This window comes from Crinia signifera, chromosome 2 (genome assembly GCF_055691185.1).
Source record: "Crinia signifera chromosome 2, ASM5569118v1, whole genome shotgun sequence".
Taxonomy (NCBI): Eukaryota; Metazoa; Chordata; class Amphibia; order Anura; family Myobatrachidae; genus Crinia; species Crinia signifera.
The window spans coordinates 392,798,891-392,824,538 of NC_139218.1; the positions used below are offsets into that span (position 1 = coordinate 392,798,891).

The 25,648-nt window shown below is 43.0% G+C and overlaps 1 protein-coding gene across 5 annotated transcripts in view; it reads right to left on the reverse strand.

Moving 5' to 3' along the window:
* LOC146058240 (uncharacterized) overlaps positions 1-25,648 on the reverse strand; it is a 110,057-nt gene that overhangs the window by 29,699 nt on the left and 54,710 nt on the right. Inside the window, exon 12 of one of the 5 annotated variants that reach the window (XM_083170427.1) lies at positions 11,115-14,142. The exons of 3 other annotated variants lie outside the window; for them this stretch is intronic. In XM_083170427.1, the coding sequence (XP_083026553.1) occupies positions 13,601-14,142 (542 nt within the window). In that variant the 3' untranslated portion in view covers positions 11,115-13,600. Of the gene's footprint in view, positions 1-11,114; positions 14,143-20,826; positions 23,274-25,648 lie in introns of those variants that run through there. One more of the 5 variants, XM_083170428.1, reaches the window with a different exon arrangement.

Sequence of the window (25,648 nt, forward strand, 5' to 3'; positions counted from 1 at the left end):
AGATACAATACTTGGGGATTACATTGACCAAGAATCTGCATGACCTATATTATTCCCACTTATTACAAAAATTGGGATGGAACTAGAAGGTTGGCAACACCTTCAATTATCATACTTGGGAAGAGCCAACTTAATCAAATGAATCACTTTTCTAAAACTGTTATATCCACTTCAAGTCCCCTCAATAGTTCTCACCCTAGCAGACGAAAAGAAAACCACAGAAATGTTTAGAAATTGAATCTGGTCAAAGAATAAACCAAGAATCAATCTAAAAATACTACAAAGAACTCTAGAGGGGGGAATACATTTTCCCAACATCCAATTATACAACCAGGCAGCCATTTGCAGATACATTAAGGACTGGATCCATCACAAAGACCAATATGCCAATTATACGATAGAACGACAATTTCTTCCTAATCTCAACATGACCTGCTTTTTACATTTACCCAAATATGAACTTTCCACACAAATACTGGAAAACCCTCATGGTTATCATGACGCACAATACGTAATAAAGCTAAACTTCGTACCCTATATTCTTTACATCTTACTTTTTTAGGAAACTATAATTTTTCAACATGGTTCGGCTACTCAACCATTTGGATCATGGTACGAACAAGGAATACGTTCAAAGGCAAAAGAAGAAGAAAGCACTCTCTCTTTTTTTTCTGGGGCACTCTTATGGAAGAAAGAAATTTCTCAAAGAAATATGTATGATAAGTGTTTAAGCATAATATAGCAAACTACACTTATCTGTGTCCAAAGTATGGCTGATCTGTGTTTTGAATGAGGGACAAAATGTATCTAATACATGACTTTTCTTCTTCTTTTGCCTTTAAACTTATTTTACTCTCCAGGGTGCACCTCCGCGACAATTACTACGGACGAGAACACATCTCATCATAAACATTCCGAATTGTGGATGACTAATATCAATTACCGTACGATATTGACCTGTGCACTGGTTTCCCCTTCTCCCCCTTTCCCTTACCACAATAAGGAATACGTTCAGTTAGACAACTTGCAAACTCAGAAACAAAAAAGTAACTCACTATGTACAAGTGAAATCCCACCATGACTTTTTGCCACCATGTAACTTAGCTTTCTCCCAGGCCCAACATTATACTAATAAGGTAATAACTTTCTTAAATGATACAGATTGGGATAACCAACTGGATACAGTTCTCTTAAATGAGAATTACTCCAGAAGAGCTATAACCTACTTTTACCTTTAAAAGGTAAACTTTAACTTTGCGAAAAAGCGATCTTGAAAACTTTATTATATTCTATCAAAACAATATCAGCCACATCCTATGAGGATGTTTTTTAAAATATTTTACAGGGGTTACTTGTCTCCCCATTGCTGTAACTTAATTAATAGGCTTAACTAATTCTTTAACTTAAATGTACTCATTCTGATCCAAACTTATACCACTTTTTATGGGAATGTCCGGCAATACAACGATTTTGGTTGACAATCAGACATTTCAAAGTAGATCATCTAGTAAATTATATTTCACTAATTCCAGACGAGTGGGCTATCTTGGGATTCTTACCAACTACCCCCAAAATTTTGATTGTTGTAAAAAGCTAATGTTATGCCTATCAACGGTAGCTAAATAATGTTACAACAGAAGATTCCTACCACCCCTCCTTCACTTAATATGTTTAAAGAAAAATGATTCCAAATATGCAAACTCGAATGGACAGAAAAAACTCTCCATAAAGGAAAGACAAACGGAAACATTCTTTGAAATATTGGAAAGTTACATAGACACGTTACCAGCGGAAACGAAATAACAAATACATAAATGTTTCTTCCCTTTTTACCCCTTTTTATTTTTCTTTCCACCTCTTTCTCTTTACTGGGTTTCATGTATGATCATATGATCTATATATTTTTTTCAAATAGTGTTGTAAGTGTTTAAAGAAGCCCTTATGAGACCTTTAATTCACCAAAAGTGAACATACATACTATGGACTCCTACATTATACTCATTTATTGAAATTGAAAATACGATACTCACAATTGCTTGTAGGAAAATAACATTACTATTGTACAGTTTGTAACACTACACTTCATACTTATTATAATATTATGACTACATGCAAAATTGTTATACAATTTATTTATTGTACAACCTGCTATCAAACTACACAATTGTTAATTTATAAAGATAGTAATGAAAAAATGTATGCATGCAAACAAATGTATTATTGTTCAATGTTGATGCAATAAAAACATTTATGGCATTCACTCCAGCACAATGTGTATATGTATGTATGTATGTATGTATGTATATACAATTGTGGAGTACAATGGAAAATGCTGCACTATGTAAACTGTAAACAAATAAATAAATGTGTGTGTTATTAAAAAAAAAGTTTCAATATTATTCAGAAATTCTGTGCAAGTTTATGGAGTAAACAAAAACATATAAACAACAAGCATAAAATTACATGGATCAAATGAAATAAAGAACCCTATAGATGAGTAAATTAGAACTAATTTTGTAAAATACTTGGATATCCATTCATTTATTAGAAATACAAAGAGACTGAATAAAAAAAAAATGGTTAACCACCAATGTAAAATATAATGACCTTGGTATGAGTTGGGTACACAAAATCCTGATAAAAAAGTAATGTAATTAATAGTGCTAAACGCCACATTATAAATCATTGACAAAGAACACCATCTTCACTTGGACTGTGTATGGCGGTTTGGCTGGAGATCCGTTTCTTGATTAGTATATTGTATCTGGTCTCCGATTCCACGGACGTTTCTCTGCTCTAAAATCACTAGTTGAGAGACATGAAGCGTCCGTTAAATGCACTGGCTGGCCTAGCGTTCCCGGGTTCCGCTGTAGAAGGCTGTTACGGAAAGACAAGCTGGGTGCTCGGGAATAACGAGTGATATCGGTCGCAGTTAATCGCCACATTTTGCAGTGCAATATGGTTTTCCCAGTTGCTTGTTTTTTTTTGCTTCACTTGCATACATGAATCAGGACCATAGTATCTGAATACTAAGAATAACACAACAAACTGCATTCATGAATTATATTAAAGAAACCCTAAACATTGAGAATTTGTGATTACTCTTGAATTGCTGAGTATAACCAGTTTGTCAGCAGGATGAGGCCTAGAGATATCATTAGACCAGTGCGCAAGCTCCAATTCTCCCGTTTGTGGTGTTACAAGGGAGAAACAAAATTGAACATTTCAGCTATGCTGTTATTTCAGACTGTCGGGAACAGAACTCAGTGGTCATCTGCTGCTTCCAGAGGATACTCTGGAACAAGTAGACAAAATATGAAAAGTCACCAGAAAAAAAGATTTTCTACTTCTCCAATGAGTCAGCCGCACAATTTAAAAACAAGGAAAGATTTGGGGACGCTGAATACATGTGAAGTAATCCGCATCCCCTCGACATGCTTCGGGCTTGGTGGCTCGCCACACTTTATAAAATCAACTCCACGCCGACGTGGATAGTCGGGGTATGAACAAGTCGGGAAGACGCGTAACGTCCGCTCGCCACGCTTCGGGCTGGCGTGGATAGTGGGGGTGTTTTAGGAACACATTCACACCGCCCATATCATACATCTGAGACAGTAATGACGACGTATTAACTGTTAACTGGATTTTACTTAATAACAGGTTCACAGGTGACAGGTTCTGCAGCCATTACGCAGTCACTGACAGGGACGCTGACTCTCTGGCTGTGGGAACACTACGCTACTTCTGACTGACTACGCTATCTACACTAGCCGTGCGAACACTACGCTGATTCTGACAGCGCCGTGCTAATACACAAGTACCAAAACCTGTAATGCCAATGCTAGTATCAGCCCTTCCCCTGGTGGACATCCGTGCGTCTGAGGTCTGAACCACTTGCTTTAATTGTCTATGGATGCTGTACCAATTGCGGCAGGTTGTATGCTGACTAGTGACAATTCCGTTTCAGTTCATGTTTTTAAACTTCATTTGGCAATTACATCACTGATTTATTTTGTATACAATGTAATCTTTAAAAGCGTGGTTGATGTTTGTCATATAAATAGAATATGCTTTTTAATATGACAAAAAATGGGTGTATGTGTGTGTGTATATATATATATATATATATATATACATACATACACACACACACACACACACACATACACCCATTTTTGTCCTATTAAAAAGCATATTCTATCTATGGTCGCTGAAATCATTCGATGGTTGAATTCGGCTCTGTGCAATCAAAACTGAATCACCCCTAAATTACTTAGGTTGCGGCCTATTAGATCTACAGGTTCTAGGTCTTTTGACTGTCGACCAATAGTTGCCATCCTAGACACTGCAGACCTAATCCCAGGATACCAGTTTTCATATCTCGAGCCTAATGGACTCATAGAACGTATGCTGGGTGTAGGTTTTGCCTAAAATCTTCATCTAGGCGCGCTATACCTTTTACCATAATGTCTGGCAAAGTTCTAAGATCAAACGATTCTGGTGGAAGGTTCCCACATTTCGTTCAGCTAAGTGTAGCCCTCCTTGTGCCATATTCATGGTCATCAGTCCTCTTAGCAGATGTCACCACCTGGTCACCTACCTCTAGCCAGAAAGATAATCTTGCAATATTGTCTGTCTCCAAAATGCACTGACAGCGGAAATTGGAGTCATTAACTAGTTTATACTGTGACAGGAGCTATGCAATGTAATATATTCTATTGAGAGGCCAATAGTGGACACTGACGGTACTTCACCTCATAGAGGTGAGGAGTAGTTAATCTTTTATATATATATACATAGGCAACGAATCTGTCTTCTGGTTCCCCTTCCTTCCCCTGTTCCCATTCTCTTTTCCCTTTCTCTCATTTTCAGTCTCCCCTTCATCGCTTTATCTCTTTCTTATTCTTTGCTTTTCTACTTATCAATCAAATAAAGGATGAAACGTGAATTCAGTTTTGAGAACTTTATTAGATTCCGTGTTTATATTTTTACATTGAATCCTTGTTGGATTATTATATACTGTACATTTGTTTAGGTCTTTGTATGATTTACAACTCATCATTTGCCGCTTAATTGTATCATGCTTAGTTCCATAATAAAATTGTTATTTTTTTCAATTATACTGTTTTATTAGAATTTCAAATAAAGCAGTCAGGTATAATACAATATCTCATGGTAATCATTTCAGAATTCCAAGTATACATGTAGGTCGTGAGAAAACGTACATAGAGGTATTAGGGAAATTGGCCAATACAAAGAACGTAGTCTAATGTCAGTAACAATCTCTGCGGTGACTGTAACTGAATGCAGATTGGACAGCCAGATTTACAGTATATTATCCATATTCTCAAAATACCTCCCTCCTGGATACATATCAATAATCCAATATCTGATCAATAACTTTCACATTTTGCATCAACAACAGAAACAGAACAGAAAAACTTATAATGAATCCATATATGACCTATGAAACATTTATATACCTACAGTAGAGGGAAATAGGACAGGGATAGGGAGAGGAGACGAGACAATCGCTCCGAGTATGCCATGCAGGAGAGGAATAAAATGAAGGCCTAATTTATTCCATGCTTGTTAGCCGTCACCCGTCCCGATGTAATGTGGGGGGAAACGTTAGTAAGGTGACTGCCAGGTGGCTGTGCCAATGTAACGTACTGATGGAACCATTACTTTATGTACATTGTGCTACAGCGCCAGCTGGACAGCCTAAAGCCAAAGTCTCCTTCACACGCCACAAGCATTAGATCCTACATTCCGGTTGTATGACCTTCATTACACGCAAATGGGCAGTATGAATGGCGAGTCCCTGAGCGCCCAATCTATTTGCCAAACCACAGGATGTACCCTAAAACTCCACAACGCTGCAAGATGCCTCTCTTCAACTTACTGGATCCAAGACCATAGAGTCCTTAGGAGATGGATTGGGGCATCAACTCTACCCGCAGTTGGAGTGATATTAATTGTGTGGCAACTGTGCAGGAAATGGATACTTAATCAGCATGAAAGTCATACTAGTGCGAGAAAAAGAAGGATTCGCGTTGGGGCGGATGTAAATGACGGTCGTGCAGGATTCTGGCTGAACTTGGACTTCTTTTAAAAAGAGGCAATTATCCACAAGACACGGTTTTTGCCTTGAAAGTCATTGCCCCTTTAAAAGGAAAACATTCGAGTTGGGCCAACGTCCTGCATGACCACTGAACTCAGGCATCAATACATATTGAAAATGACTGATGACTGGGACAATCAGCCATTGTATGTGTCTGGTTAAATTCAGCCTCCCTGTGCAATCGGTCAGGGTAATAGCTGTGTAGAGCCAGGAACTAGCCATTTAGTAACTTTCTATGCCAAACCATTGGTTCTTAAAGCGAGTAGAACACTTGTAAACTATTAACAGATAATGTATAATACCAGTAATGAAAGATGGGTACAGTATCTAAATTAATCAAGTGTGGCTATTCTGGTAAAATCCAGCAAATCGGTTTGCTGCAATATAAAGGTGGCTCATAGGAATCCTAACCAATTAGGATATGGGTTTTCTTATGTTTTTAGCAATATATTTGGTGATTAAATGTGATACATGGTTAATAGGTAGGCTTTGTTCTAGTTTTTAAAATGTTAAACCATATCCTTTTAAGGATAACTGCAACTTGGTGAGTATTTGGTGCAAGGGCGGACTCAGAAGTGATTAAAAAATAAAATAAAGTTTCACTGTTTTAGATGTTATTTTTCCCTGTTTTCGGGCAGCTGAAAACCAAATACAGATTATTGCAGTGTTTTTGACTTGGACATACAGTAGGTCAACATTGGAATCCTTGGTTCTTAATCATGGGACAATATTGTTCACCTTGTGTCTTAAACCTATATATTCCATGTAATACAATGAATTATGATTCTATTTCTAACGCTCAAAATTGAGGCAACAGTGCACCCCACAGGGAATTAGCATTTATGTAAATTTCATAATTTTGATCTTTATACCTATGAGTTTTCAGCCTAGATAAGCTAGAATCTGTCATTGTTAAGTAGCCTGATGCCTGGGTCCCAAAACAATCTGAATATCTCAGCCTCTAGGTGCAGAGGGCGGGGCTTCTGAGTTTGCTGATGTGGCTTTATTGATCATCTGTCGAATTGATCATGCCTAAGTATACAATAAATCCATATTTATATTAAAGTTATTTGCTGAAGTACATTTCTGGGAATCTACACATGGGGGTCTCCTCAAACTAAACCCACCTGAAACAGCATCTGTGTACACAATCACTTCAGCACTATACCAGTGACACTACCATATCATGCCCATAAGACCGAACAGCCACCTCTCAGTCACCTCTCTGAAAACAGTCCAGCTTCCTGGAAATATAGCATGGCCTTTATTACATTCCAGTAATGGTCCTCTAGTGGTGCAGCCCAAATAAAATCATCAATACATGTTATGGAAATATAAAAATACAGTTATGTTTACTCTCTTTACCATGGTACTCTGATAACATGTGACCAAAGGCTCAGGGTAATTTACTAAGAAGTGGTTTGAGGGAGCTGGATATCATTGGCGCCTCTGACTTCCCACTCCTCAGTAAATCTACCCATAACTAACCACATCGACCGTACTAGCAACACTGACACCTGCAGGCTAGAGGAAACTACCCAAAAACTACAGAGGACTTGTAACTGCACAAAGTGGAGGCTACCATCTGTGGGCTGGAGCAATGTCCATGGAGATGTCACTTGGTCCAGTGTAATAAAGACAGCAGCGATTGTCCCTCAGTGTCATGGATACTGTAATGTAAGTTGAAAAGTAAAAGTTCTATGAAAAAAAGAAGACGATCCTAATGTAGTACTAGGTCCGACCATGACGTGATATCGGTTTTACCTATACCAGGTCAGATTTTCAGATGTATCCATTACACCAGGGAGCACGAAATGCAGCACAAAGTGGAGAAGTTAGTAGCAAACAGGCGCACCATGTATCCGTCAGACCGATTATCTAGAGCACAGAATATTTCCTGAGCTGTGACTTCTCTGATGCCGAATAAAAGCTGAGCCGTCAGAAAAGCAGCGGTCGCACTGGGAACAAGCGAACGGCCTCTCCCCGGTGTGGATGCGCCGGTGTTTCACAAGGTTGGATCTCTGTGTGAAACGCTTCCCACACTCTGCACAACTAAATGGTTTCTCTCCAGAGTGGATCCGCTGATGCGTGACAAGAGTAGAACTTTTGGCAAAGCTTCTCCCGCACTCCGGGCATGAAAATGGCCTCTCCCTATTGTGCGTCCTCTTATGTGCCAAGAAATGTGACCTCTGAGGAAAGGATTTCCCACTGTTACAATGAAAGACTCTGTCCTCGGTGTGACATCGCTGGTGGGCGGTAAGAGCCAGTTTGGAGCGGACGCACACTCCGCAGACCGGGCACCTATACAGATTACTGGCGCTATGCGTTTGCTGATGGGTGACGAGGGCTGAATGATTAGGGAAACATTGCTGACACTCCGAGCACTGATGCGTCATCTCAGGATAGTGTGAGGAGGCGTGCGGACCTGTTGGGGACAAAAGTACTGAGATAAACCCTCTGTACATCAGCGGATGGGTCGCGGCATCATGTGCGAGACAATCTCTGCAGTTATACATATGTACCATATAGATATCACACATTACATATATTTACTAACATATAGAACTGTCCCTTAACAGGTAACCCTGTCATTCCCACATAACATTGGCATTTGTCTTGAAACGTTCTTTAATATGCATTATGGTATAGGTCATTAGGTCGACAGTCAAAAGGTGGACCACTTTTGATCGGCAGTCAGTTGACATGCATTAAGGACCTTATTCTGGTTGATTCGCAAGGCTGCCTTGCAAGTTCCCCAGATGCCACCTGCACGGCCGCCCACCCCCCACTCGCACGCTGCAATCCCTCGCAGGGCTGCGAATGGATTATTGCATAACCATTCATTCGCTGCTTTGGCTGCTGGGAAGAAATAATTTGATGGTCAGGGATCATTGAATGATTTCTCCAGCGCTCGCAGATCTGAGACACCTTTGTGGTGTCTCAGATCTCCGAGCACCCTGTGTGGGAAGTGGGATGGCAGCTGCACTCAGCACACCATTATATCCCCCCCCCCCCCCCCCCGATGCCCACTGGGATGGTAACATATGAACGTGCCATTTTAAAAAAAAAAATCGTGAAAAACTGACGTCAACCTTTTGATCATGTCTACCCGTCGACCTAATGACTGCTTACCATGTATTATAGCTTAAAATAGCGGTGTCTATCACCCTGCCCTATCATATTATCAGCCCCAGCACTGTGAGATAGAATAGCAATGGGGCTGTGTGTTACAGTGATGTCAGCAGTATGACATCACTGTGCTGGGTTATACTATTCCAGGAAAGCAGCTTCCAAAAGTGTCAATGTGACAACAGCCATAGTTGTCTTTTTACCTGTTAATACCATTTATAGTGCATTCATGTTCCACTGCACTTTACAATCAGGACAAACCTGTAATAAAACAGGACTTGGCAATAGCAGCTGGACATAGCGGTAGGAGGGCCTTGCTCACAAGCGTAAACTCTATCGGGGAATAGGCACCGATACAGAAGGATAGGTGAGATATATTGCATGCTAATCCAGACAGATTTCACAGGTGTTTGGTGGGCTGTATATATAGATAGATATGACAGTCACACAGCAATGTCGGCCTAGGGTCAGGAGAATGTGAAAGTGGAGAAATACGTGAGGTTATGTGCGGACTGTATGGAGTGGTGGTAATTGGGTAGGATAGTATTATATGGGTAGGTCTGGATATTGATGGGTTTAAGTTGTCTTTGTGGGGGTGAGCACCACTCTTCCCCTGCATAGAAGGGGTTAAAATCGGTGAGTGTGCTGGTCATCTATGTCACTCCGACCAATCAGAGGGCCTGATTTCCTTTGTGAAAGGCATCACAAGCCGGGTCGCACCCGGGTTGGAGCCGTGGCTAAAATCCCGGGTGTGATCCAGCTTGATGGTGTAAAATGGGTATTAGTTCTGACAATCACACAAGTAAGGAGGAGAGCAAGGTACAATGGCACCTTTATTACACAAAAAGCAGACATACACCAAGTGCAATACAATAGTCCCTATAAACAACACAAAGTGTAACACAATAAATAACATACCAGGGTATTATCATTCTCAAAAATATCCCCCATGAAGTCCAAATCAGCCCACAACAAGGCGCAGTTCCGGTGTCTCACTATGTAGCAAGGAGAATTCCAAATGAGGTAGCCATCTTGGCGAAACGGCCGTCTACCAGAAGGGTCTCCCGCTGTGCAGGGCCAAGCCATGTCATCTCACCCAGACCATGGACCAACTGCTACAGCTCTGTTCAAACAGGCCAGCAGGTATCCCCGTACGTACTGTACCACTCTCCCTCTCTATTTCCCCCTCTGCACATTGAGCCCAGGCTCTCCATACACAGAACTACCTAGCGCCAGACCAGGTAGCAGTACCGCTCACACCTCACCAATACTATACAGCTAGTGAGGGGCAGCAGCAGACTTTTTGCATGTGGAGGACACGGTCTGCCTCCCCAATTTTGCACCCTTCGTAGGTACTCCCATCACAGCCACACAGTGGCAGCGATCCTGCAATGAATTAATATTCAGTGCTCCAATATGGGGAAGTGAAACCAGATATCTACTGACCTATTCACCCTGTGTGGACTGCAGCCTGTTCACTTGCCAACCACATAACAGTATTAATACTGGTGAGTGGTCACCATTATTCTGCTTGGGGCAGATCACAGGCAAGCAGGGTCCATGTTCTCCCCCTACCCATCCCTAACCCATCCCAAATTAATGTGATGCAATATGAAGGATTTCAACTGAAAAGTCAGCCTCTGAGTACACACCAGAGATGAAACTACCATTGGTGCAGCAGGTGCAGTGCACAGCGACCCCCGCGGATTAAGGAGCCCACTGCTACCCCTGTCCCCCTCTTCCTGTCACACTCTGCCTCCCCACTGCCTTTCTCTGTCACCCCCTGCCTTACACTGTTAACCTCTGCCTCTCCCTGTCCCCCTCTGCCTCCCATGTCCCCCTCTGCCTCCCCCTGCTAACCTCTGCCTCCTCCTGCATCTCCCTTTCACCCTCTGCCTCCCCCTGTCACCCACTGCAGTGTTGCACATTGTGAACTTGGGTTGGGGTCGAGAAGGGGGGCCAAAATAATATTTTTGCACCTGGGCTTACAACCCACAAGTTCTGCCACTGGTACACACATTTTTTGTTATCCTGATTACTGGTCCTGTTTACCTACCTGAACCGTTATATTAGCAACTGGGTTGTTGAAACTATTAGAATATTGGCACTTATAATTCAAAGACCATATACTGTAACCTAATATGAGCCGGCTCAAAGCAAATGCTTTAAAAGCTAGTAGATGTATGTTCACAGCAGTCTGCTACTTATCTAAGGAAATAGTCCAAAACTATTAACTAATAATCACCTATGACATTTTGGTGTCTATGTATTTAGTTTTGTGTGTGAATTGTTAAGGTACGACGACCCCTAGTTTTTACATATTTTGAAATAAAGGTTATATTTTAATTAGAAAAGACCACACAAGAGTGCCACCACCAAAAGAGAGTACTTTGCTCTTCCTTTTTGTGAAAATCCCATTACGCTGAGGAGCGCACCTCCATATTCAGTACACCCGGGAGAAACCCTCCACTCATGGAATAAAACATTGTGGACTGATAATTCACGAATACACTTTATTATCCCATAATATTCTCATTTTACCCATTCCCTCGATTGAGAAATAAAATGTTATAAAGGTAATCCTATAAACAGACTAATCGCTGCCTTTCTTACACTGCCTCGGGTTCCAGTCTTTGTTGTCTACTGTCCGCTTGACCAAGCTCTCCACCAACATGGTGGGACCTGAGATCTCACCAGCAGGACATTACTGCAGAGCGAATGAAAGAGCTAGTCCCAATGGAGAGATGCACTTAATGTGTTCTTAAAGGTGAATTAGGTTTGTTAGCAGTCAAACAGTATCTCTCCCATGTATATCCTAGGTGCTGGTAGAGATCAATATCACAACACCAGACCAGATGTAAGTACAGACTTTTTACAAAGACACCAATTCCCATTGGGGTAGACCTGCTTACAAGGGCTGTCCAAGGGGTGGTGTTGGTCTGCCTTTCTCACACTGCCTCCCATTCCAGTCTTTGTTTTAAAGGTCCTGGTCTCTTGGCCAAGCACCAGACCTCATCTAAATATCATATAGCTGCACTTGTGATGCTACTTTGACAATGTCACCATTTCCAATATAGCTAGTCAAGGTCTGATCAATGTGTTATTAGAGATCCAGAAAATTGTGATCAGAGATGGGATGGAGGAGGGTCTGGTTCTGTGAAGCCAACTGCTCATCCTCTACCACAAAGCTCTAGGAGAGAACACTAGGGGTTGATGAGGATAGCCATCCTAAAGATCTTAGTTCAAGTCAGTCCAAGAAAGCATGTCGCTTTCTGTGACATCCAAGTAATTGAAGCAGATATTAACTTTCTGGCTGGCAAATGCTTTTCATTAGTGGTCTAAAATGTGGCAGAACACCAGGTGGCATTTAACAAAAGGTTCAGAGCTCAGTGGTGCCCTTGTGCTTCCATAAATAATTATGAGTTCATTAGTACAATCCCTAGGTAAAACATTCTTAAATAATCCCAAAGTAGTCCTGTGGACAGGCCGTTAGTGTTAGTCCAATGCCCCTATCCTGTTTGCACTATCCCTATGTCCATCTAAGTATGACCTCCTATGTGAGTAAGAATCTGTATACCCTGCTTCAGCAAACCATCCATGACCCAGAACAAGGCCATAAGATGGACCAGCCAAATCCCAGTCACTGCTTTGACCACACGCACTAGATAAATAACACGGCCTTTATTATGCTATAGCGTTACCAGTGACCTTACCTGGTCATCAGTTCTCTAGTGATACAGTCCAAACCAAATCATAAAAATAACATGTTGAATACAAGGTTATAAAACAGTACAGTTGTTTTTTTTAGCAGTTACTATGAATGGCATGTGGTCAACGGTTATGGGTAGATTTACTAAAGAGCGGGTTTTCAAAGTCGTTGATCATCGGCAACTTTGTCAACCAGATCCTCAGTAGATCTACTCAAACCCCTCTAAATGGACAGTAATAGCAAAAATTACACCTGCAGGCTACAGGGGGGATCTAACCAAGCACTACAGTGGACTTGTCATCACAAAATGGAAGCTGCTACCGGTGGGCTGAAGCATTGTCATGGTGATGTCACTGGTTCCCAGTGAGCGGAGAGCTTTCTAGGTGCAAATGAACCAATGTGATACATGAACAATCAAACGTTACACATAAAAAAGACAGCCTCATTGCACCCTCATTGTCATGAATAATGTAAGACAAGATAAGTAATGTAAAATCATCATCATCGTCAATAAGCAAAAGTTTATATGAAAGACGAGGCTGTTCCTTTACAAGCACAATTCCAAGTCCTGCGTTCCGTGGGAAAATATGTCGGTTTCCAGTTAGTAAACAAGTCTTATTATGTTTGTGAAGTGCAGTTTATTTACTTAGATCGTTGTGAACTCTCCTATGTTGCCAAAGGTTTGAGCTGTTGGCAAAGCAACGGCCACACTGGGAACACACATACGGCTTCTCTCCGGTGTGGATGCGCTGGTGTTTAACAAGGGTGGATCTCTGAGCGAAACACTTCCCACATTCTGCGCAACCAAAGGGTTTCTCCCCAGAGTGTAGCCGCTGATGCGTAATAAGTGTAGAATTGGTGGCAAAGGATCTCCCACAGTCCTGACATGAAAATGGCCGCTCCCCGGTGTGAGTCCTCTTATGGCAAAGGAGATTTGACCTCTGATGAAAGGATTTCCCACAGTACGAACAATGAAACAGTTTGTCTTTGGTGTGACTTCGCTGGTGGGTGGTAAGAGAAAATCTGGAGCTGAAACTCACCCCGCAGACCGAGCATATATACAGATTACTGGCGCTATGCGTCTGCTGGTGGGTGACGAGGGCTGAATGATTAGGGAAACATTGCTGACACTCCGAGCACTGATGCGTCTTCTCAGGATAGTGTGAGGAGGCGTGCGGACCTGTTGGGGACAAAAGTGCTAAGATAAACCCTCTGTACATCAGCGATTGGGTCACGTCATGTGTAAGATGTCAGATAGTACAGGGTCATTCCACATCAGATCAACACCCCACCCCCCCACCACCACCCAAAATCAACAATATGAATTGTCCACCACCCATCTCAGATATTTACATTTAAGTTATAAGATGTCAAAATAACGATTTCTCCCTAATATCTCCACTGTCTGCCAATTAGGTTATTAAATATAGATTTTTCTGTTTATTAAATTATTTACTCATCGCAGCTTCTTCATCCAGTTTATTTGAAGTAACATGGTTTTTTTTTCTAAGTAATCACCACAAGATTTGGACTCCTAATGTAACTTTCTCCAGAATCCAAACCAAATGACTTTCTTTATCTTATGTTTCATGGAATGGTTAAAAACGCTAATTTTTCAAGAAATTTAAATTCTAGGTTGAATCGACATTAGATATCTCATTTTTAGGTGCTTAACAAAGGTATACATTATTACCACAAAAAAAATCAGCATGGCAATCTGTTTAATAGCGGAGAAAAAAAAATACTTTCCAATACTGTTGTACCGCATACATGATTAACACAAGAAATCATAAAATTTAAAAACTTTAACTTAACTTGAGTCAATAACTTAAATTGAGTCAGCTATGCCATTATTTTTCCATTTTTTGGAACCTAATGGTCTGTAATTTTCCTTAACCTTTTAAGCTACAACATCTCTGTGAGAAATGTGCAAAATATCTGCTAAAAAAATGCCAGCGTTGCTCACATTTGTTATATATAAATTCTTATTTAAAATTGTTGTGTAAAAAAATAAAAAGTATATTTCCTTCATATGGTGAATTTGTGAGATAACTATGATGAATAGAAATGTTTGCTTGGCAATTTTCATACCTAATTTGACAAATTAATTTGGCACTCGAAGGGTTAAAGTGTCAGCAGAAAGTGTATACGGTCTTCCAGTACTTCCTTGGATAGTATGCACTTTTGTTTGAGGCCAGGACAGCACGTGGTGAAAATAAAAGTGGTGCATTATGAAATTTGGACCCTTCTATCCAACCTTAGATTTTATATATAAAAAAAAGCACATGCACAGTACAAAAACCAAGCACCTCACTTCTGTGGCTGAAGTGTTTAGTTTGAATGGGCACCCACAAAAGATTAGATCTTTGCGTTTTGGTTAAACCAAACTAACACAAAGCTTAATGTAGTTAAACAAAGTCACATTTGGAAAAAGTCAGACTCATCACTTCCCTCTCCACTCGTTAATATCTTCATTATCATCATACAATATTAACTCCTCTCCCCAGTTACAACAGAAGAGTATGTTTGGTGTAATTGGCTGCCCAGGGCTTTGTCATCATTTATAGTTGATTTTAATAAACATCAGTTTTTCAAAAATTTTTGGATGCAGCCGCTTACTCCGATCAATCACAAATTACCTGGCTGTACTAAAAACCCTTTCAAAGGGACTGCTAATTTTGTCAATGTCATTAAATTAATCCTCCACTATTCTATTGATGCTTACTGTATCAAACCGAATCATGATACAAGGTGCCCCCACCCAGAGTTCTCCTTTCTCTCTCTCCTCCTTTGGATATACATAATCAAACTGAATCATGGAAGAAGTGTCAATACGTGTGTACAATTTTTTTTAGCTTGTCTAGATGTCATAATATTGCTATAATTAAACAGGATATTTCAGTTTTTTTTATCATTTACATGAACTTGCTACAAATGTCATAAAAGGGACGAGATGCCTAGATGGTGAATGTCCCTACCTCTTCATTCCTTGGCCTCACAAACGGTAGAAACATCTTGGCAAATGCTAGGATTTCGGTAAATTTGATTCAAAAGTTGGATTTTTTGTGCCCGGGCATGACAATAGCCATAGTTGTATCATCAAGCAGTGGCTTAACTATAGAGGGTGCAGGGGATGCAGCTGCTATGGGGCCCGAGGGCTGGGGGGCCCGAGAACCAGCAGGCAGTCCCCTGCATCCTCTATAGTTACAGCACTGGCTGCTACCTTTTGTATATTTTTCGTAGCTGTTCACTTTTTTGCGGCGCTGTGCTGAGTTAAGGAGTGGGGACTCGGCACTTCCTGGCTCAGAATGAGGACGGGAGCTGTGCTGCTGGGGACCTAATAGGGCAGGCTTCTGCAAGCGCCAGACTAGAGAGCGCTGCGACTGCCCCATCCATTTGCCGGGCGCTCGCTGAGATTGTTACAAGCGGGCGCCCGGCGGCTCTTGCAGGGACATTTGAGTGAGAGCGGTGCAATGCTCTCACAGTCACCGCTACCCGCCGCAGCAGCACAGCAGAGAGGGTAACTGCATGGGATCTAGACACTACCCAGCAGGGAGTCGGATGGCAGCTGTTTATCCGTGCTCACACCTGGCCAAGTGCAGTCCACACTATCTGACATCAGGTAACAAGGGGTGAGGGAAAGGGGAGATTACATGTTCAATTTTAAAAAACTTTGTGCCTGTTTCCCATTTCACCTAAATATTCCTACTACCCCTGTGACAGCCTGCCCCTCTCCCCCACCTGCGCTTGCCTATCCACCCCTCCCCCCAGCCTGCTTCCTTCCCTCTCACCATAATGTGTCTGCCACGGACACCCACCCTGTGACAGCCTGTCTGTCCCCCTCTCCAAGCAGCACGTACCTGCTGCCCCCCCCCCCAGTAAGTGATAGCCTGCACCCCCACTCTTAGGGGGCCCATAGCAAAATCTTGCTATGGGGCCCATAAAGTTCTAGTTACGCCTCTGTCATCAAGTCAAGAACTGCTGCAATTGGTGGCTGACCTACATCTTTCTCCTGGATTTGAGCAACATTTTCTTGACCAACACATTATCAGTATCCTCAAAAGCATCAGATACACAAAATTTCCCTCACACTAATTCACTTCCAGAGAAGAATCTTCAATTTCCATGTCTGACTCAGTCTAGATCATTACCATACTTACTTTTACTACGATAAATAAGCCGGGTCGCTGACATCAGAAAGGGGGGGGCGCAGAGGAGGTACGTCATTGGGGCATGGGAGGAGGCAATGCTTGTAGCTGACACAGCCTCCTCCCTATAGTGTGATCGAGACCCGGGTCGCTCAACCTGGGTTACCCGTTCACACTGCACAGCAACCAGGGTCCGTCACAGGGTTATAAGCCTTTTTTTTTTTTTAACAAGTCAGAATGCCGGGTTGCTGGACCCGGGTAATTTTGAAAGGCCATTTCACACCAATTTTTTTTTTTTTTAAACAGTCAAGACAACACTCTAAAGATGGCATCTTGGGGTGCAGCTTAGAAACAGGATAGTTTTTGGACAAATAGTGTAAAATCAACACAGTCTCTGCAGGACTCGCACACAAAAGACAAGCATATTGCAGAATAATTTCCTTTAGGGGAAAAAAAAATGTAAACATTTTTTGCAGCCCCGCGTTTGCATTGGAGGTGTGTTAGTGTGCAGTGTGCGACAGACACACACACACTGACAATGATACCCGCCAGTCAGACAGTCACCTACTCCTGCCTCCACCTACCGACTATTAAAAACTCTAAAGCTAAATGAACTCAGAGTGGCGCTCTAAAGTTGTGCTAATGGAATTTGGGAAATCGAAGTGCTCCAGTCCCCTCCCACACCCTCTCTCCACTCTCCGTTGTGAAATTAAGCCTGATCACAAAGGATTTTTCATATGGAATCCACAACACACTAGATCCAACTCTGGTAAAAAAAATCACTTTGTCTCCCCCGTGATCTGAGTGTGGCGGGAAAGGTAAATTATGGGTGCCTGTCCCCATGACCTATCAGCACAGGGAGATGCAATAGCGTTGGGGCTGTGAGTCACAGTGATGTCAGCAGTATGACATCACTGTGCTAGGTTATTCTATTCTTGGAGGTGTGCAACCAGCAGAGCACCTTCCAACAGCACCAATGTGACTTCATGGCCATAGAAGAGTTTGATTTTTACGCGGAGAGTGAACGTTACTCTTCTACCGCCGTAAAAGGGTTATTATTGGTGTGAGTGCTGACCATCGTTGTCCCTACACACCGGTCATAGGGCCTTATTCTGAATTATTTTTGAGACAGTTGCCTAAGACATTATATTAATGTTAGTATCAGTGCTTCTTCGGGAGTATATTACGCGTCTGTGTGTGCAAGGGCTGAGATGTCTGCTATGCGGCTCTTGGTGTTCCGTCGGCACTTGCAGCTGTCCTATAATAGGTGTAGATTTTCCATCGGAGTACAGCCTCCATTGTTAGTAAGGATCAGTGTACGCAACCACTTCAGCAACCCGTCCCCAACCCTTCCATTATACGTCCCATAACACAGACCAGCCACCTCCCAGTCATCATCAAAACATGTTGATACAAAAAAAATAAATTCACAGATCTGGTTACCCTCTTTAGCGTGTTACTATAAGAGTGTGCGGTCATAGTCGAAGTGTGATTTACTAACTAGCGATTGTCACAATAGGCGATTATTGGAACCTTTGACATTGTTCTACATAGTAAATCTACCAGTAACCCTCTACCTGGGCAGAAGTAGCACCACTGACACCTGCAGGATATAGAGGAAACTAAACAAATACTACAGTACAGTGTACTGGTCATCACCAAACAAAGTGGAATCTGCCACCTGTGATGTCATGGTGATGTCACTGGTTCCCAGTGAGCTGAGAAATTTCAAGGTGGAGGTGAAAAAATACAGCTGTGATGTTCCCTCACTGTTCCGAATAATTTAAGAGAAGTAATGTATGTCACCATCCCAACGTAAACGTTTCCATGAACGATAAGGCTGTTCCTTTACGTGCGCCATTCCAAGTCCTGCGTCCCGGGGGAAAATAAATCTGTTTGCACTTAGTAAACAAGTCTTGTTATGTAGGTTTATTATGGCAGTTTATTCACCTAATCCGGTGTGAGCCCTCATGTTGCCGAAGATTTGAGCTGTCAGAAAAGCAGCGGCCGCACTGGGAACATGTGAACGGCCTCTCCCCGGTGTGGATGCGCCGATGTTTCACAAGGTTGGATTTCTGCGTGAAATTCTTTCCACAATCGGTGCAAGTAAATGGCTTCTCCCCGGTGTGAATCCGCTGGTGCGTAACAAGAGCAGAACTTCTGGCAAAGCATCTCCCGCAATCCGGGCATGAAAAAGGTTTTTTCCCGGTGTGAGTCCTCTTATGGCAAAGGAGAGTGGACCTCTGATGAAAGGATTTCCCACAGTAAGAGCAGTGAAACGGTTTGTCCTCGGTGTGAGATCGCTGGTGGGCGGTAAGAGCCAGTTTGGAGCTGACACACACCCCGCAGACCAAGCACCTATACAGATTACTGTCGCTATGCGTTTGCTGATGGGTGAAGAGGGCTGAATGATTAGGGAAACATTGCTGACACTCCGAGCACTGATGCGTCATCTCAGGATAGTGTGAGGAGGCGTGCGGACCTGTTGGGGACAAAAGTACTGAGATAAACCCTCTGTACATCTGCGGATGGGTCGCGTCATCACGTGTGACACATTCTGCGTAATCATACATATGTACCTTATAGGTAGCACATAAAACATATATTCAGTATCATATAACTTGTTGCTTAGCTAGGATTCACAGTGACGTCAGCAGTATGACATCACTTTGTAAGACTATACTGTCCCGGGAGGTGCCAAAATGACTCAATGGAAAAAGGTGACTTTCAAGGGATCCACCATTTAACAATTAAGTCAGCTGTGAATAATGTGGGGTGGCATTTGGGGGACAAATAGCACAGGTACTCCTGAAATCACACCAGGGATCCTCTGGACCCCACACAGTTCACATTTTACAGGTCACCTGACAGGTGCATTCATTACTGACTGACACATTTTAAAAGATCCACAGGTGGAGCTAATTATTTCAGTTGATTCTGTGAGGAGACCTGCAAAACATGCACTGTATGGGGTCCTGAGGTCCGAGTTTGAGAACCTGAGCCCTAGGCTATACCAGCCAGCTCTAGTGGCATTATAGCAGGCCCACCTTTTCAGCAGCGGGCAGTATTGTCTGTTCTCTTCAGCCTTCTCTGCTTTGTCTTTATATATAACTACTACCTGCACACTGTATTTTTGTATCTCTGTGAAATTATTTACGGTCTGTCTTATGTTGTACTTATGCATTTTGTCAGTTTTATCATCTTGTACGGCGCAACAGAACCCTTTTGGCCACTTCTTAATAAAATACAATAGAATAATAGCAATGTTTTTTTTTTTTTTTTAAATATAGGGCCCTATTCATAACTGATTGCATGGCCACAAATTCGTACGGTGGACATATATCGAAAAACCGCACATGCGGGACTCCAGCCATCGATGAAGTCCTGCAACTTTTTCTATTCGCATCTACCTGAACACAGGTCGCTGCACATTCGCTGTGTCGCCTACGACAGGCGTAAGGTGACAACACAAGCTGGTCCTGCTCCTCACAAGACACAAGTAGTGCCATCGGCAGATGACACAGCTTCTTCACCATAATCTATCCACTTTATAGACCCACGATAAGGCACAAAGCTGGTCATTAAGCTGTGCGCAACTCTACTAAGGGTCCTCCGACGGTGTTTTACCTGAGGGTGTCAGGTCAACTTTAGCGCGGCCCCCCTTCACCCAAATCCAATCTGATTGTTAAGAATATTACTTAGAAAAAATACTTTCAATTTATTGCACTAAGTACAGATATCGATACACAGACAAAAACAAATCATGAACAGAATCAGTTTACATACTGATTAGTAACACATACACAGAGGCGGCCATTTTGTATGTTTATCTTCTGTAGTATGTTACAGTAGACAGCTGTTAATGACAGGATAAACCTCAACCCCACATACATTGCCGACCGTTCATCCACCACCACCTTGCACACTGATGCTGCCCCCCACCCAGGACATGGCAGCTAGTACTGCAGGATGTGAGGTGGGGGCAGTTTGATGGGGCAAGGTTGTGGTGGGTGATGGTGGGCATGATGACAAATAGGGGATGAACCAGGAGTGTGACAGCATGAGTGTGTCATTGTGGCCATTATGAGCCACAATGATATGATTCTGCGCTAATTGTGTCATCAGACTTGCCCTGGACCTCAACAACTATGGTGGTGGTGGGGGGTTTGGGGGGACCAAGGGAGGGTGTTGGTTGCAGGGGGCTGTAACAAACACCCATTCTTCTAGGAGGTCAGGAGCTTCACCTGATTTCTGGGAGCCTCTTCTATGTTCCAGGAGTTTAGGTATGTATGTTGCAACAGACTGCAGTAGTGACAGTGAGACAGGCAGGTAATGGGGAACGCTAACGATACACTACAGAGAACTTGTTATCACAGTTAGAGCTAAGCAAATATGATAACCCGGCTGTTATTTAATGCGGATCTAGTGATATCACTGCTTCCATGTGCTGTGATAAAAATCTTATTTTTATCTACTCGGTCCATAAAATGGCCGCCATGCCTCACCGATGTCAGTGGTTCCTAGTGAGTGTATAGGTGGCACTGTCATGAGTCATAAGCTCGGCCCACAATATGAATGCCACCACTATATGCCTACAGCACAGCTAAATCCGCGTCAATTTTTTTTCCTTAAATGCCATTCCAATAATGTATTATATTATAAATTATTTATAATTTTTTATTACTTTAATTATACATCACGCAACATGTGAAGGCTCATTTACAAAATGTATAAAAGTGCAAACGCCATAATCTGATGTCACCTGGCTAGCTTGACTGTGCATTTGCTTTATTGGCTGGAAAATGGATAGGTCAGCCAACATGGAGGTGTCTGAAGGGGAGGTAGGAGTTAGGCCATACTTTGATGCTTCCTCCTCCAGGAGGCGACAGCTGGACCAGTCCATAGGGGGATATCCAGGGGCGTGGTGGCAAGATTACATTATTTTGGCTCCACCCTTTTCTACAGTGCTGAGAAAACAGGCACTATATAAGGGGGAGGAGATATGATGACAATACACCACAAATTGCATCATTGGGTCCGCTCGCCCCACCCACTCCTGATCTAGTGTGGGCAATCGAGGGGAGGGGGAAGTGCACAGAGCGGGAGGGAGAAACGGGAGACTTGCCAGCCTTTGCTGGGAGGGCAGGAGAGCCACCCGATGTTTGGAAGCCTCCCGGACATTATGGTAAGTTAGGCAAGTATAAGGTTGCAGAAGCCTATTGTTACAATGAAGTAATTTGGAAAAGAATGTGCATTTTAAGTGGTGTTCCAGTAGGCTGCTGAAGGATCATAGGGAAAGACAGCAAGAATTAGCACAGACTTTCACAGATGAACCAATACAATCATAAAAAGTCAAACAAAAGCGAGAAACAGAATAAGGACACCCCTAATATAATCTCTCTGTATGGCTATTACAAGATTAAGTATTTCAAGAGACAGTTTCATTGTTCCCCACCATACATTTTCAGATCAATCCACAAAATGGCTGCCACTAAAGGTCAAAACTGGGTGCACAAAATGGCTGCTGGATAAAGAAGCAACGTCAGGTAAGATTTTTTGCAGTCTGTATACAATTCTCATGTATCCGGATGGCTGTGCGTCCACCTAGAACACAGGAGAGGTCAATATTTCCCCCCGGAGTGAATGATCTGATGCCGAACGAGATTTGAGCTCTGGGAGAAGCAGCGTCCGCACTGAGAGCACACAAACGGTCTTTCCCCGGTGTGAGTGCGCTGATGCTTCACAAGGTTGCAGCTCTGGGTGAAACGCTTCCCACACTCCATGCACTTGAACGGTTTCTCGCCAGAATGTATCCTCCAGTGCCGTACAAACGTAGATCTCTTCTCAAAGCCTCTACCGCACTCCGGGCATGAAAATGCACTGTCCTCGGTGGGAGTCCTTTTATTTGATAGGAGACGGGACCGCTGGTGCAAAGATTTCCCTTTATAAGGACGATGGAGCATTTTGTCCTCGGTGTGACCTCGCTGGTGGGCGATAAGAGACAATTTGGAGCTGAATGGCACCCCGCAGACGGAGCATATATACAGATTACTGGCGCTATGCGTTTGCTGATGGGTGACGAGGGCTGAATGATTAGGAAAACATTGCTGACACTCCGAACACTGATGCATCATCTCAGGATAGTGTGAGGAGGCGTGCGGACCTGTTGGGGACAAAAGTACTGAGATAAATCCTCTGTACATCAGTGGATGGGTCGCGCCATCATGTGCGATAAATGTTGAGTTTCGGTTTGAATTAATTTGTTCAATATTATAAAGAATGGTCACTTTAAATTTCACCCTGTCCTTCCCAAATAAAACTATCTAGATTCTGTACCTATATTATCGTATCACAAGTATTCCACAACGCCTAACAATACATAAATGAGTAAAAACAAGCAAACAACGACTTACAGTACAAAGCAAATAAGGAGAAGTACATGGTAAATAAAGATTTCTGCATAAGGGGACAGGACACAGATCATTATTAGGGGGGCAGAAACCTGGGGTTAGGTGCCATTGAAAGAAGTATGGAGAAAAAAAAATTCTAAAAGAGGACGGTGCACATGTGGGAGAGGGCCCTACTCCTGAGAGCTTACAGTCTAAAGGGGAGGGGCACACAGGGGTGGCTCAGAACGGGTATTATTACATCTTATTTATAAAGCGCCGCTGGTTGGCAGCGCCATACATATAGCACATATTAGTACAATACAGGGTACACAGAACTACATATTAGAGTAACTGAAGAACTAAAACAGAGCACAGGTGACTATTATCAGCACAATTATCAGTACACAATACAGCTGGGATGTGGGGAAGCAGAGGAGGTGTCCGCATACTACCAGGGGCAGCGGTGGTTGGTAGAGATGAATGATTACAAGTGAGAAGAGATGTGGGTATAGATGGTAGATTGGTAAGAGAGCCGTAATTGATGTGCGGGAGAACAGGGTGGTGAGAACATGAGGTAAGAGGGCCCTGCTCCAAGGAGCTTACAGACTAGAGGGAGCGGAGACAGACAGGTGACATGAGGTGTGGGCAAGAAGGCCTAAAATGTAGAAAGTGGGGATGGCCTAAAATGTAGAAAGTGGGGACGGCAGGTAAGGAGAGTGGCCTCAGTACTAGGTTATGTGGAAGGGCACGCTTTGATTAATAGGAGGGTTTCCAGTGCCCGTTCTAACCTTTGCAAGGTTGGAGGGAGGGGGGGGGAGCAGGGGCATGTCCTTGGATATGCAAATGGTCATTGTGACCAGGATAGAGGAGAGGTGATAGTCATTGGCCAACCAGAGAGGGCGGGAGGGAGCATGTAGGGAAATAAGGTTGGAGATGTAGGGAGCAGTGGAGTTGGAGAGGGCCTTGTATGTGAGGAGAGGAATCTGTAGGAAATGGGAGATGCCACATTTTTGGTGAAGGGGCTTGGCAGAAGTGGAGCGGTAGGAGAGGAAGATAAGTCCTGCTACAGAGTTGAGAACAGACTGGAGGGGAACGAGCTGGTAGTGCAGAAGGCCAGTGTGAACAGAATGGAGGTGAATGAGCTGGGAGGGTGAGGAAACTGTTGCAGGAGTCGAGCCGTGAGATGACCAGTGAGTTAATACGTTTAGTCGCAATCTGGGAGAGGAACGGCCTTATGCACGCAATGTTGTGTAGCTGGATCTGACAGGTTTAAGTCAGAGATTGGAGGGGCAAAAGACAGGGAGGAGTCAAGAGTTAAACCCAAGCAATGGCACTGGGGAACGGGGGAGATGATGTCAACAGTGATGGCATTATGGGGTATGTGTGTGTGGAGACTGTGGATGGAGAAAAGATGAGGAGTTCGCTTTTGTCCATGTGGAGCTTCAGAGAGAGCACCAACATAGCAGAGGGGTAGCTATATGCATGAGAGAGGACAGAGCAGGAGAGGTCAGGAGAGGAGAGATATAGTTACGCGTCATCAGCCTAGAGGTGCTATTGGAGCTAAGGAGCTTATAAGTGCACCCAGGGAAGAGGTATACAGAGAGAAGAGAAGGGGGCCTAGGACAGAACCCTGTGGGCCTCAAAAGGGAGGAGGAAAAAGGGTGAGGTGGAGCCAGAGGCCAACAGGGAGAAGTAGTAGTTTGAGAGGTTAGAGATGAACCAGGCCAGAACAGTGCTAGAGAGGCCAATAGTCTAGAGGGTGTGGAAGAGAAAAGGATTATCCACAATGTCAAACACAGTAGAAAGGTCCTGTAGGATAACAAGGGAGTGGAGCCCCTGTACTTGGCTGAAACCAGGTCACTGGAACCTTTGACCAGAGCATTTTCAATGGAGTGGAGCAGATGAAAGCCTGACAGGAGGAGACCGAGGATATAGTGAGGTAGCTGGTCAGATTTTTAGATTTTTTTTTTAAAAGGTAAGACAAGAGCATGTTTGAATGGCGAGGGAAAGATGATGTAGAGAGTTAAAGGTTGAAGAGTTGAGCAACTAGAAAGCACTCAGTGGAGGAGAGAAGCATAGAGGAGAGGGGGAAGGGGAAAGGATAAGATGAGGGAGTTGACTTTCTTATCTGTGGTGGGGTGGAAGGAGC